The sequence below is a fragment of the Salmo trutta genome, chromosome 7, assembly GCF_901001165.1.
Source record: "Salmo trutta chromosome 7, fSalTru1.1, whole genome shotgun sequence".
Classification (NCBI taxonomy): Eukaryota; Metazoa; Chordata; class Actinopteri; order Salmoniformes; family Salmonidae; genus Salmo; species Salmo trutta.
This window is the reverse complement of record NC_042963.1, coordinates 28,154,265-28,167,341: the sequence shown is the minus strand read 5'-3', so window position 1 is coordinate 28,167,341 and position 13,077 is coordinate 28,154,265. Positions and strand designations below refer to the sequence as shown.

Below are 13,077 nucleotides of genomic sequence, written 5' to 3'. Positions count from 1 at the left end.
GAGTGTTCTTAGCAGTTAGCTATAGAGTTATTCTTTTTATTTGTTAAGAAGAGCGGGTTTTAGGTTGTTAGCATGTTAACCTATTGCAATGAGGGAAATGCTTTTTTTGTTGTTAGCTGTCTAGGTAAAAAATGTTTATCCATTGATGAGCAGTGACAAAAGTGTTTTTGCTGTCGTTAGCAATGGTTAGCATGTTTAGCTATCGAGTATCCATTGATAAGCAGGGAGGGGGGAGTTGTTTAGCAGTTAGTGGTGATTGCGGTTAGCGTGCCTGGCTGGACTTTCCACCACAGCTGCTTATCACAGAATCTGCTGCTGCAGCACTCTGGCCTACAGCTGTCCCAAGGTGCCCCTGCACTCTTCCTCCTGCTCCAAGGCGTACACACTCTCACACACTTCTCAAGGGCCTAAAAGTGGGCCATGCAGGGTTACACAACCTTACCCCTCTCTCCGTCCATCCCTCTCTCCCATTCTCCCCTTCTTTTAAAGTTCAGATGATCACAAAGCCACAGAGAGGGGTTATATGATAGACTAAATGATCCTCTTGGCATTTCATGGGGGAGGAAACATTTGGGGTTAGCATGGGCTGTTTAGAGGCTCTTTTACGAGTCTACGAATTTGCTAGCTCCTGGAAGGAAGGAGGGAGGGAGAGAGAAAAAGTGAGAGGAGCAGAGAGAGAGGCCTGGAGACCGGAGGGATTGTGGTAATGCAGGGAGGGCCAGAGAAGGAAGGCGTGCTGCTGGGCTTGGAGGGCCAAGAGGAGCCCCCTCTCTCTTTGGGGCAGAGAAAGACAGAGAGAGAGAGAACCCCAGAGAGAGAGAGCGGCAGAGGGAGACAGCGAGACGCCAAGCCTACGTAATATGGAAAAGAACCCATTAGACCTCTCTTTACGAGAGCTGCGTTAAAGGCAGGGGGGGGGAAGAAAGGGGAGAGCGAGAGAAGGAAAGAAAAAATAACTGAGCTGGCGAGGGGGGCCCAGGCGATCCCGAGGTGCGTCAGAGAAGGTATCCCTGCCTGCGTCAGGGGTTCCATGCCACTGGCAGCCTAAAGAGGGGAACGAGAGAGAGGGACGCAAATGACCCCTTTCTTCTCTCTCTCCCTGGGCGGCAGGCAGGCTCGGGTATTTTGGAAGGCGTTGCCATGGCTACCCCTCCGGCTTTGGGATTTTTAACGTGGTAGTCGGCTGCCAAACCACAATCCCCCTTCAAAAAAATAGTTTGTGTGTGCATGCACGCACTTTGTGTGGAAGGATGGGGTGAATGTAGTGGTGCAACTTGTGGTGGGGGGATATGACAAACAACACCATCATGGGGACTTAGCCTAACTAATCACCTGACTCTGAGTTGGGGGCGAAGGTCCCCCCTACACTGACTCTCACCCGTCTCTCACACCCACACGGGGGGCCTCCACATAGGTAGAGGGTGTGATGGGGGCGTTTTACGACCCTGGTAAGGGCTTTCCCTGAGCTGTGGGCTGCCTGGCTGGTGATCATTACACACGGTAACACACACAAATGACTCACTACAGCGGAATGTTTCCCTCGTTTTTCATGTCATAAATTGTTCCCATGGTAACGGGAGTTATCAGTTGCCTGATGACTGGAAGACCAGGCTAATGTTTAAACAGGGGTTCTAAATGTGCAAAAACCCACAAATGGCTTGTTGGTTTGTTCAGTAGTTATTTTGTGTTTGTGAGAACATGGGGATTTGCTTTGGTCAGCTTTTATTGATAACAATTTTGTGAGAGCTGTTTTGTTAGATTTCAGTGCAGCTTTTGCTATCATTGGTCATAACCTATTGCTGAAAAAATGTAGGTGTTGTGGATTTACATCCTCTGCCTTATTATGGTTGAGTGTTACCCGTCTGGTAGAGCACAGAGTGTTACCCGTCTGGTAGAGCACAGAGTGTTACCCGTCTGGTAGAGCACAGAGTGTTACCCGTCTGGTAGAGCACAGAGTGTTACCCGTCTGGTAGAGCACAGAGTGTTACCCGTCTGGTAGAGCACAGAGTGTTACCCGTCTGGTAGAGCACAGAGTGTTACCCGTCTGGTAGAGCACAGAGTGTTACCCGTCTGGTAGAGCACAGAGTGTTACCCGTCTGGTAGAGCACAGAGTGTTACCCGTCTGGTAGAGCACAGAGTGTTACCCGTCTGGTAGAGCACAGAGTGTTACCCGTCTGGTAGAGCACAGAGTGTTTACCCGTCTGGTAGAGCACAGAGTGTTACCCGTCTGGTAGAGCACAGAGTGTTACCCGTCTGGTAGAGCACAGAGTGTTACCCGTCTGGTAGAGCACAGAGTGTTACCCGTCTGGTAGAGCACAGAGTGTTACCCGTCTGGTAGAGCACAGAGTGTTACCCGTCTGGTAGAGCACAGTGTGTTACCCGTCTGGTAGAGCACCCAGGATTTTCTTTAACAAAGCCTCTCTAATGCAAATCCGGTTGAGTGTTGTGTCCCGCAGGGCAGCCTGCTTGGGCCATTTATTTTTTTTCGAATGACCTTCCTCTTGAATAAAGCCTGTGTGTCTATGTACGCTGACGACTCAACCGTATACACGTCAGCTACGACAGTAAAAGAAAGGGTAAGTTTACCTATTAGGCTCACGTACCCATTAAGCCCACTTCAATCTTTTGATTCAAAGAAAAAAAAAAGAAATTCTGCTGTTTAACTTCTCTAGGGTAGGGGGTAGTATTTTCACGGCCGGATGAAAAACGTACCCAAATTAAACGGCCTACTACTCGGGCCCAGGAACTAGAATATGCATATTATTAGTAGATTTGGATAGAAAACACTCTGAAGTTTCTAAAACTGTTTGAATGGTGTCTGTGAGTATAACAGAACTCATATGGCAGGCAAAAACCTGAGAAAAATCTAACCAGGAAGTGGTAAATCTGGTGCTTGTAGTCCTTTCAAGTCATTGCCTATCGAACACAGTGACTTAGGGTTCATTTTGCACTTCCTACGGCTTCCACTAGATGTCAACAGTCTTTAGAAAGTTGTTTGAGGCGTCTATGATGAACAGAGAGCGAACAGAGGAAGTTAGAAGTTGTTGACTCAGGAAAGCAAATTAGTTCATTGGCGCGCTTTCACGTGAGAGTTAGCTGTGTTCCAAAACGTTTTTCAACACACTGGAATCGTCCGGTTGGAATATTATTGAAGTTCTAAGTTAAAAAGGCCCTAAAGATTGATGCTATACAACGTTTGACATGTTTGAACAAACGTAAATATAACTTTTTTTGACTTTTCGTCGTGACATTTTGGCCGCGCTTCCTACACTTGGAGTGGCTTACTGAACGCGGAAATAACATGGAGTTATTTGGACATAAATTATGGACTTTATCGAACAAAACAACATTTATTGTGGACCTGGGATTCCTGGAAGTGCCTTCTGATGAAGATCATCAAAGGTAAGTGAATATTTCTAATGCTATTTATGATTTTAGATGGCTCCAAAATGGCGGGTATCTATATTGCCTAATGTATTTTTCTGAGCGCAGTACTCAGATTATTGCAGTGTGCTTTCCCCGTGAAGCTTTTTTGAAATCTGTCACAGCATTTTGCATAAAGGAGATGTTCATCTATAATTCTTTGAATAACAGTTTAATATTTTATCAACGTTTATGATGAGTATTTTTGTAAATTGTTGTGCTGATTCACCGGCAGTATTGGAGGCAAAATATTTTCTGAACGTCACGCGCCAATGTAAAAGGCTGTTTTTGGATAAAAATATCAACTTGATCGAACAAAAAATGCATGTATTGTGTAACATGATGTCCTAGGAGTGTCATCTGATGAAGATCGTCAAAGGTTAGTGCATAATTTTAGCTGAATTTCTGGTATTTGTGACGCCTGTCCTTGCTAGGAAAATGGCTGTGTGGTTTTTCTTGTGTTGGAACTGTCCTAACATAATCTAACTTTATGCTTTCGCCGTAAATCCTTTTTGAAATCGGACACCGTGGTTACATTAAGGAGACGTGTATCTTTAAAATGGTGTAAAATAGTCGTCTGTTTGAGAACTTTGAATTATGACATTTTGTGGTTTGAATTTGGCGCTCTGATTTTTCACTGGCTGTTGACTGTTGAATAGTGTGAACCGTTGGCGTCCCACCTGCCCAAGAGAGGTTCATGTTTCAATCAATTAATCTGGTTGTTATCCATAAGCCAGTCAGATGTTTTATAATTAAATTAGTGACAGTTAAATGTGAGTTTTTCAATTTCAAAGCTGCAAAAAAAGTTGTGGCGACGCTCAGATCAACATATTTTGTGTACCTTCTCAGATAAGTGATCATACTCTGTAAAATGAAGAAATGAATGTACTGATATATGCACATGATAGCATATTTCATTGGCATTATTTACTATTTCTTTCCAATTGAAATATGGGGTGTCCATGCTAGCAGTTGTGTCTTCATGTCAGTCACACAGTAGTAATAACTTGGTGAACTACAACAAGATAATAGATTTCAGGCGTTCACAGCTTACATTTTTTATGCATTGTGCATCTTATGCATCTTATTTGGCTGTTAAATTTACCTTGCATTGTTTTAAATATATATATATATACACACACACACACACACACACACACACACACACACACAGTGGGGGGAAAAAAGTATTTGATCCCCTTCTGATTTTGTACGTTTGCCCACTGACAAAGAAAGGATCAGTCTATAATTTTAATGGTAGGTTTATGTGAACAGTGAGAGACAGAATAACAACAAAAATATCCAGAAAAATGCATGTCAAAAATGATATAAATTGATTTGCATTTTAATGAGGGAAATAAGTATTTGACCCCCTCTCAATCAGAAAGATTTCTGGCTCCCAGGTGTCTTTTTATACAGGTAACGAGCTGAGATTAGGAGCACACTCTAAAAGGGAGTGCTCCTAATCTCAGTTTGTTACCTGTATAAAAGACACCTGTCCACAGAAGCAAGCAATCAATCAGATTCCAAACTCTCCACCATGGCCAAGACCAAAGAGCTCTCCAAGGATGTCAGGGACAAGATTGTAGACCTACACAAGGCTGGAATGGGCTACAAGACCATCGCCAAGCAGCTTGGTGAGAAGGTGACATTTTGGTGCGATTATTTGCAAATGGAAGAAACACAAAAGAACTGTCAATCTCCTTCGGCCTGGGGCTCCATGCAAGATCTCACCTCATGGGGTTGCAATGATCATGAGAACGGTGAGGAATCAGCCCAGAACTACACGGGAGGATCTTGTCAATGATCTCAAGGCAGCTGGGACCATAGTCACCAAGAAAACAATTGGTAACACACTACGTCATGAAGGACTGAAATCCTGCAGCGCCCGCAAGGTCTCCCTGCTCAAGAATACATATACATGCCCGTCTGAAGTTTGCCAATGAACATCTGAATGATTCTGAGGACAACTGGGTGAAAGTGTTGTGGTCAGATGAGACCAAAATGGAGCTCTTTGGCATCAACTCAACTCGCCGTGTTTGGAGGAGGAGGAATGCTGCCTATGACCCCAAGAACACCATATTCACTGTCAAATATGGAGGTAGAAACATTATGCTTTGGGGGTGTTTTTCTGCTAAAAGGACAGGACAACTTCACCGCATCAAAGGGACGATGGACGGGGCCATGTACCGTCAAATCTTGGGTGAGAACCTCCTTCCCTCAGCCAGGGCATTGAAAATGGGTCGTGGATGGGTATTCCAGCATGACAATGACCCAAAACACACGGCCAAGGCAACAAAGGAGTGGCTCAAGAAGAAGCACATTAAGGTCCTGGAATGGCCTAGCCAGTCTCCAGACCTTAATCCCATGGAAATCTTTGGAGGGAGCTGAAGGTTCGAGTTGCCAAACGTCAGCCTCGAAACCTCAATGACTTGGAGAAGATCTACAAAGAGGAGTGGGACAAAATCCCTCCTGAGATGTGTGCAAACCTGGTGGCCAACTACAAGAAACGTCTGACCTCTGTGATTGCCAACAAGGGTTTTGCCACCAAGTACTAAGTCATGTTTTGCAGAGGGGTCAAATACTTATTTCCCTCATTAAAATGCAAATCATTTCATAAAATTTTGACATGTGTTTTTCTGGATTTTTGTTGTTGTTATTCTGTCTCTCACTGTTCATATAAACCTACCATTAAAATTATAGACTGATAATTTCTTTGTCAGTGGGCAAACGTACAAAATCAGCAGGGGATCAAATACTTTTTTCCCCCGTGTGTGTGTGTGTGTGTATGTATGTATGTATGTATGTATGTATATATATATATATACACACACACACACACACACACACACACACACACACACACACACACACACACACACACACACACACACACACACACAGTGGGGGGAAAAAAGTAAAAAAAAAATATATAATATTTGATCCCCTGCTGATTTTGTATGTTTGCCCACTGACAGAAATGATCAGTCTATAATTTGTAAAAAAAAATATATATATTTTAACAATGTAAGGTTAATTTAACAGTCAAATAAGACACAATGTGTATATATATCTATAAATATTTTTGGGTAATTTGACTTTTTTTCTCCGGAGGGCTTAAAGGGTAGGGTAGCACAAAAAGCACTCCTTCACCGAATGTAAATATAATTCCATATGATCATTACTAACTTTGCATAATATTGTATATTTATACCCCAAACCATTGGTGTCCAAATATTTTATGATTAGATTTTGCTATTCTGCCTTTTTCACCCCAAATCACGGTTGTTCCAATTAAGCCCAGTATGCTCCTGTTTAGCCCAGTTTGCATTGAAACACATGGGATAGTGTTTTGATATCCCTACTATTCAATGAACATGAGCATACATTTTTTAGTTCTTCATAATTAGATTAAAACACACACAAATGACAGTTGTGCAAGAATAGCAGTACAGCTAATGTGAATCAGCTTCAGATAATTAATTGAAAGTTGTGTTTTATGGTCTTTGTGCATGGCTTCTTATCCACTTAGGGCCAGTGTTGGTGACAGTTTGTTTTTAACCCAGCAATAACACACCTGATTCATCTAATCATGTCTTGATTGAAGTCTCTAGTTGAATCTGGTGTGTGCTGGTTGGCAAGAACAAAAGCCTAAGTCCACATTGATCTCTGTGGATACGATTGGACCCCCCCGTTATGAGTGCTACTTTCATGATGAATAGTAATGATAAGTTGAGATTAATATAATCATATTTTACATCAGAAATTTAAGGTTGCACGTTTTTTCAAGTTTAGAAATGATTTAAGAGGTGGGCGTATTTAGAACACCCATGGGCTTAAATGGTACATTCGGTACCCATGAAGCCCAGTTTGGACTTCACACATTTGATCAAATATTTGTATATCTTATAAAACAATGTTTTAAGTAATGTCATAAAACGTCACATTAGCGAGTCATCTTAAGTTTTCTCTCCACGTTTCTTATGGCTGTATATGTTTGACATGTTTGAAAAGTCCAAACATGTTGGTGGGATTAATAGGTACACTTCCTCTAACACCCTTAACTTAGAGCTCCAGTCAGTTCTAGAATGGGTAACTAACAATAGGTTTAACATAGAGCTCCAGTCAGTTCTAGAATGGGTAACTAACAATAGGTTTAACATAGAGCTCCAGTCAGTTCTAGAATGGGTAACTAACAATAAGTTTAACACAGAGCTCCAGTCAGTTCTAGAATGGGTAACTAACAATAAGTTTAACATAGAGCTCCAGTCAGTTCTAGAATGGGTAACTAACAATAGATTTAACACAGAGCTCCAGTCAGTTCTAGAATGGGTAACTAACAATAGGTTTAACTTAGAGCTCCAGTCAGTTCTAGAATGGGTAACTAACAATAGGTTTAACATAGAGCTCCAGTCAGTTCTAGAATGGTAAATTGCAATAGGTTGGTGCTGAATATCTCAAACTAAAAACATTGTATTTAGGACAAGTCATTAACTCAACCCTAAACCTCATCTAGATCTATTACTGAATAATGTGGCAATTGAGCAAGTGTTGACTAACCCTAGATACATTTTTACATTTACGTCATTTAGCAGACGTTCTTATCCAGAGCGACTTACAAATTGATAGCAAGCTGTCATAGTCAAAACAGATTCAATGGTTGCTAAAATGGTAAGTGGTCCGTGGTAGGGCGTTGCTCTGCTTTCTTGACATGGAAATCAACCAGCCAGGTCCTACAGGCCCTAGTTTTGTCACTTCTGGACTACTGCCCAGATGTGTGGTCATGTGCGCCAAAGGACATAGGAAAATTGCAGTTGGCCCAGAGCAGTGCAGCATTTAGATGTACATGGAGGGCGAATGTCAGTCTCTCCTGGGTCAAAGCTGAGGAGACATTGACTGCGTCACTATTGGTCGTTGTGTGAGGTGCTGATGGGGTAAAGGCACTGAACTGTCTGTTCAAGCAGACAGTTCGGACCCTCATCGGCACCATGCAAGACATGCAACCAGAGGTCTCTTCACAGTCCCCAGGTCCAGATCAGAGGCTGGGAAACACAGTGTTAAATAGAGCCATGACTACATGGAACTCTCTGCCACCACAGGTAACTCAAGATAGCAAGATTAAAAAAAAAAAAAATATATATATATATATACACACACACACACCCCCCTTACGGCATGATGGGGACTACGAAGAGAGAAATTTTTATGTATTTTGTATTGTTTTTTACGTTGTGTTATGTATTTTATTTGTTGTGTTTTGTTTCCTGTTTGAGCCCCAGGAACAGTAGCCACTTAATTGGCGATCCTAATAAAAAATGAAATACTCTTCCATAGTTCTGCTGATAGTTTATAGGCCTACAGTTTAAACATTGACACATTGCGTCATCAACAGCAAGATGCAACATCCTTCCATAATACATGAAGCTTACTCTAATCGACAGCAACAGTCCCTCTCTTTTGGTTGTGGCTGTTTTTCTCTCTGATAGGCATGATGTCATCACCACCGACTGGGGAAGTAAGAGGTTAACCTGCATTCCTCAGTCAACAGGACCAGGGTCTGCTCTATTTTACAACCACACATGCACCTTCTACATTTCTACTTTAGCCAAACCTCTAGTCGTTGGCATGTTTTGCCGTTACAAAAGACAACAATTGGTTTAAGTAGGGAACTATCTCCTCGATGAAAACTTGGTTGATACTTTTTTACCAACCACAGCATTCTCTCTCTCTGTCTCTCTCTCTGTGTCACTCTCTCTCTCTCTGTCTGTCTCTGTGTGTCTCTCTCTCTCTCTCTCTCTCTCTCTCTCTCTCTCTCTCTCTCTCTCTGTGTCTCTCTCTCTGTGTGTCTCTCTCTCTCTCTGTGTGTCTCTCTCTCTCTGTGTGTCTCTCTCTCTCTGTCTGTCTCTGTCTCTGTGTCTCTCTCTCTCTCTCTGTGTCTCTCGCTCTCTCTGTGTCTCTGTCTCTGTCTGTGTGTCTCTCTCTGTGTCTCTCTCTCTCTCTCTGTCTGTCTCTGTGTGTGTCTCTCTCTCTCTGTGTCTCTGTCTCTGTGTGTCTCTCTCTCTCTGTGTCTCTCTCTCTCTGTGTGTCTCTCTCTCTGTCTGTCTCTGTCTCTGTCTCTGTGTCTCTGTCTCTGTGTCTGTGTGTCTCTCTCTCTCTCTGTGTGTCTCTCGCTCTGTCTCTCTCTCTGTGTGTCTCTCTCTCGCTCTGTCTCTCTCTCGCTCTGTGTGTCTCTCGCTCTGTCTCTCGCTCTGTCTCTCTCTCGCTCTCTCTGTCTCTCTCTCTGTCTCTCTCTCTCTCTCTGTCTCTCTCTCTGTCTCTCTCTCTGTCTCTCTCTCTCTCTCTGTCTCTCTCTCTCGCTTCATCTCACAGGTACGAATAAGAAGAGAAACCACCTCAACCAGAAAGTGAAGAGACCGGATTATAAAGTGGCCTACGTTCAGCTGGTGAGTTAAGGCGCACACACTCTCTAGCTCACACACACTTTTATGGGGGGGGGGGCTTATTAAAGAGAACAGTCAGTAGGACAGGGTGATTTTGCCCCTCTAAGCCCTCTTTTGTCTTTTGTAGAGGTTAGTCTTTGGTAGGTCGAGGGACTGTAAGAGGGGTGAGGGATTTTCCCCCAAGAGTGCCCCAAGGCAGATAGGCTTTGAAGGGGAGAGCACTCGAACCCCCTCACCTTATTGTGGCTCAGAACCTTCAGTCCCAGCCCTGTTTTCAGTCTGTCTATTCCCACCCTTCCCATGCGCGCACACACACACACACACACACACACACACACACACACACACCTGGTGCTTCGACATAGACTCCATGCACTCCTTCTCCTACACACAGACTTGCCCTGCTTCTCTCTCTCCCTCTGTCTGGCCAGCCGGCCCAGGGGTCAAAAGGTCGTCTCTAGTTACATGCCAGACTTATTACAGGAAGTATAGAGCCAGAGGTATGGTTATCGTCTGGACTACCTGGCCCAGCACTGTCTGCTCCTGTGTGCTGCTGGAGTGAAACAGGATTTTATAAGCCCAATCATTGCGCAACAATTCTATATGCAATCACTTCTTAAAACCGCTTTGATGACCACGATTAAAAAGAGCAACTTGTTATTGATGACTACTTCCCATTCGTCATTCAAGTGCATAGGCAACGGTAGGCAGACTTGAGCACTTCACTCACCACTTTGCAATGAGCTAGAGGCAGTAGGCATTTTGAAAACACGTCCTGAAACCTGAAAGTTTGACTTCATGTTATGAGGCATGTCTTACCTTGCTTCAAAGTAGCCAAAATCCCACCACAGAAACGTGGAGGCAATTATTTTATAAAGACTTCCATATGCAATTGTTCTCTTGGTTTTCACAATCCTAGTCATATTAGCAACCCATGCTAGTTGTTGCATCTTTATCTCCCCTCTTTCTACATTTCAAACTGATATTTTCATTTCTGTCACATGAAACCTCTCGCATGTACAGTGCCTGATTTGCATTATGGAACGAACATTCGCACATATAGTTTACTGCCTTGTGTGCATTGCTGCGCTTAGAATGTGAAGAAATAAGTTTATCAACACTTTATTTTCAATTTTTTTATGTTACCTATTCCTACGGGTTGCACGAATTTGGAATCTATCGTCCTACAACTGTCTCAGTCTGTTTGGACTAGGCTATTTCTTTCTTGCACAGAATGACAAGCTGACCAATGGAGGATTGTAGATCGACATTGCTTGACAGTATGGGGGATAGTAGATTGTAAATCAACAGTGGTGTAGATGCTGGTTTATCACTCCCTCTATCACAGACAGCACAGGGAACCATCAATCTGGGAACCAACAAAGGGATGAATCATTTACGTTGTCTAAACAGGACAATTTGAAAGGGGATACATAATTGAAGCACACCCATGAATCTTTTAGAGGGGAGACTTCCTCTTGTCTTTCTGAAACAAGCAGAACTTCCTGAGAGAGAGAGAGAGAGAGTGTGTGTGTGTTTGGTGGTGTGTGTGTGACAGCGTGTGTGTCCAGTGACGCGTCTGCCTCGCAACCAGTCCCACAGCATAATCAGCCGTGTGAGTATGCATGACAGGGCAATAAGACATCCTTTATTCTCAGCGAACACACACACACACACACACACACACACACACACACACACACACACACACACACACACACACAGGCACACCAGAGTTTCTCTTAGAAACATTTGCCACCGGAAAGGTGATATTCATTTGAAGATTTTCATTGATCAGACATTTCGTGACGTTAGGACTCAAAGGCTCTATCTGCTCAGAGCATAATGTAGTTCTGAGATATTGAACCTCAACATGTTCACATCCCAGATCTCAACAGTTTTTTGTAATGAATTCTTATTTCATAACCCATCAAGGTCCTCACCTTAAAGGTACCCAAAGTACCCACATTAAACTTCATGGCAATGAAATGTCAATCTAGGTTTAGCCATTCTATCTGACACTTCTGAATTATACAGAAAACTGGAGCTATTTGAATGCATAAATGATAGAACAGTTTTTACCAAGATAGTCAGAACCCATCATCAGATACATTAAGAAACGATCATCTGACAAATTACCTGTCGTCACTGAACAACAATGTGATCATTTACTTTAAGATTTCTGACAGTTGTGTTTTTGCTTGCGTGCCATTTATTTCTGGCTAGACTAGTCTTAACCATACTTAGAGAGAGATGGCAAAGATGTGTTCTGATTGGTCCGTCTGTATTTGTTCAGGCTCGTGATTGGATTGCAGATAGAACCTTGTAGTGCCAAGTTCAAATGAGTTTATGCCGATAGAAGTGTAGATGTTTTCATTTGACACTTAACATGCACTTCTTCACAAATCTAACTGCACAAACATGAAGAACCATCTAAAGTCCCAAGGTCTCGATTTGAGGAATGTACCGGTCATCCATATGCATTGGGTGTGTAACCCGTTACAGCAGCCAGCACCATTAAACAAGAGTTATTGGCCATATGAGCCACGTTTACATATCCCTACAAATATAACAAATTACTAATACTATATTCCTAGTGTTTCGGTGTGTAGCGTATGCACAACTTTATAGCCTATTATTTTATTGGTTTTTACTTTCCTAAAGCAATTGTCCATCTGTCGGAGAGTTGAGCACTGTTGGCTTAGGCATCCACTCTTTGATGGGCCTATTCATATTTTAACATATGTACTTTTTCTCCCCAATTTCGTGATATTGAGAATTGGTAGTTACAGATCGCTGCAACTCCCCTACGGCCGAACCCTCCCCCTGTCACGGCCGGCTGTGACACAGCCTGGGATCAAACCCGGGGCTGTAGTGACGCCTCAAGCACTGCGATGCAGTGCCTTAGACCGCTGCGCCACTCGGGAGGCCTAATTTGTACATTTTATAAAAGTAAGCGTTATATTGTTAGATTATAGGAGTAACTCTGGTAGGCCTCAGTCTTCCTCACCTCAAGTTCAACTGATGGAGTCAGTTGGAGCGCCGGGATGCAATGCCTTCATGTCATAGGCCTGCAGTGTAGTAGGCTAATAGTCACACCATACCAAACCTTCACTAAAGTTTCTAAACTTTATTAGGGTAATATCAAAACTAAGTCAAGCCATTGTTTATAGGGAAGATCGGAGCAGGATCTTCTATTGAGGCGAACACAACG

General features: G+C 43.0%; 1 protein-coding gene across 1 annotated transcript in view; it reads left to right on the top strand.

Moving 5' to 3' along the window:
- Positions 1–13,077, top strand: part of mrpl23 (mitochondrial ribosomal protein L23) — a 119,631-nt gene that overhangs the window by 36,315 nt on the left and 70,239 nt on the right. Inside the window, exon 4 of the mRNA XM_029758492.1 lies at positions 9,793–9,866. Coding sequence (XP_029614352.1) covers positions 9,793–9,866 — 74 coding nt within the window. The remainder of the gene's footprint in view (positions 1–9,792; positions 9,867–13,077) is intronic.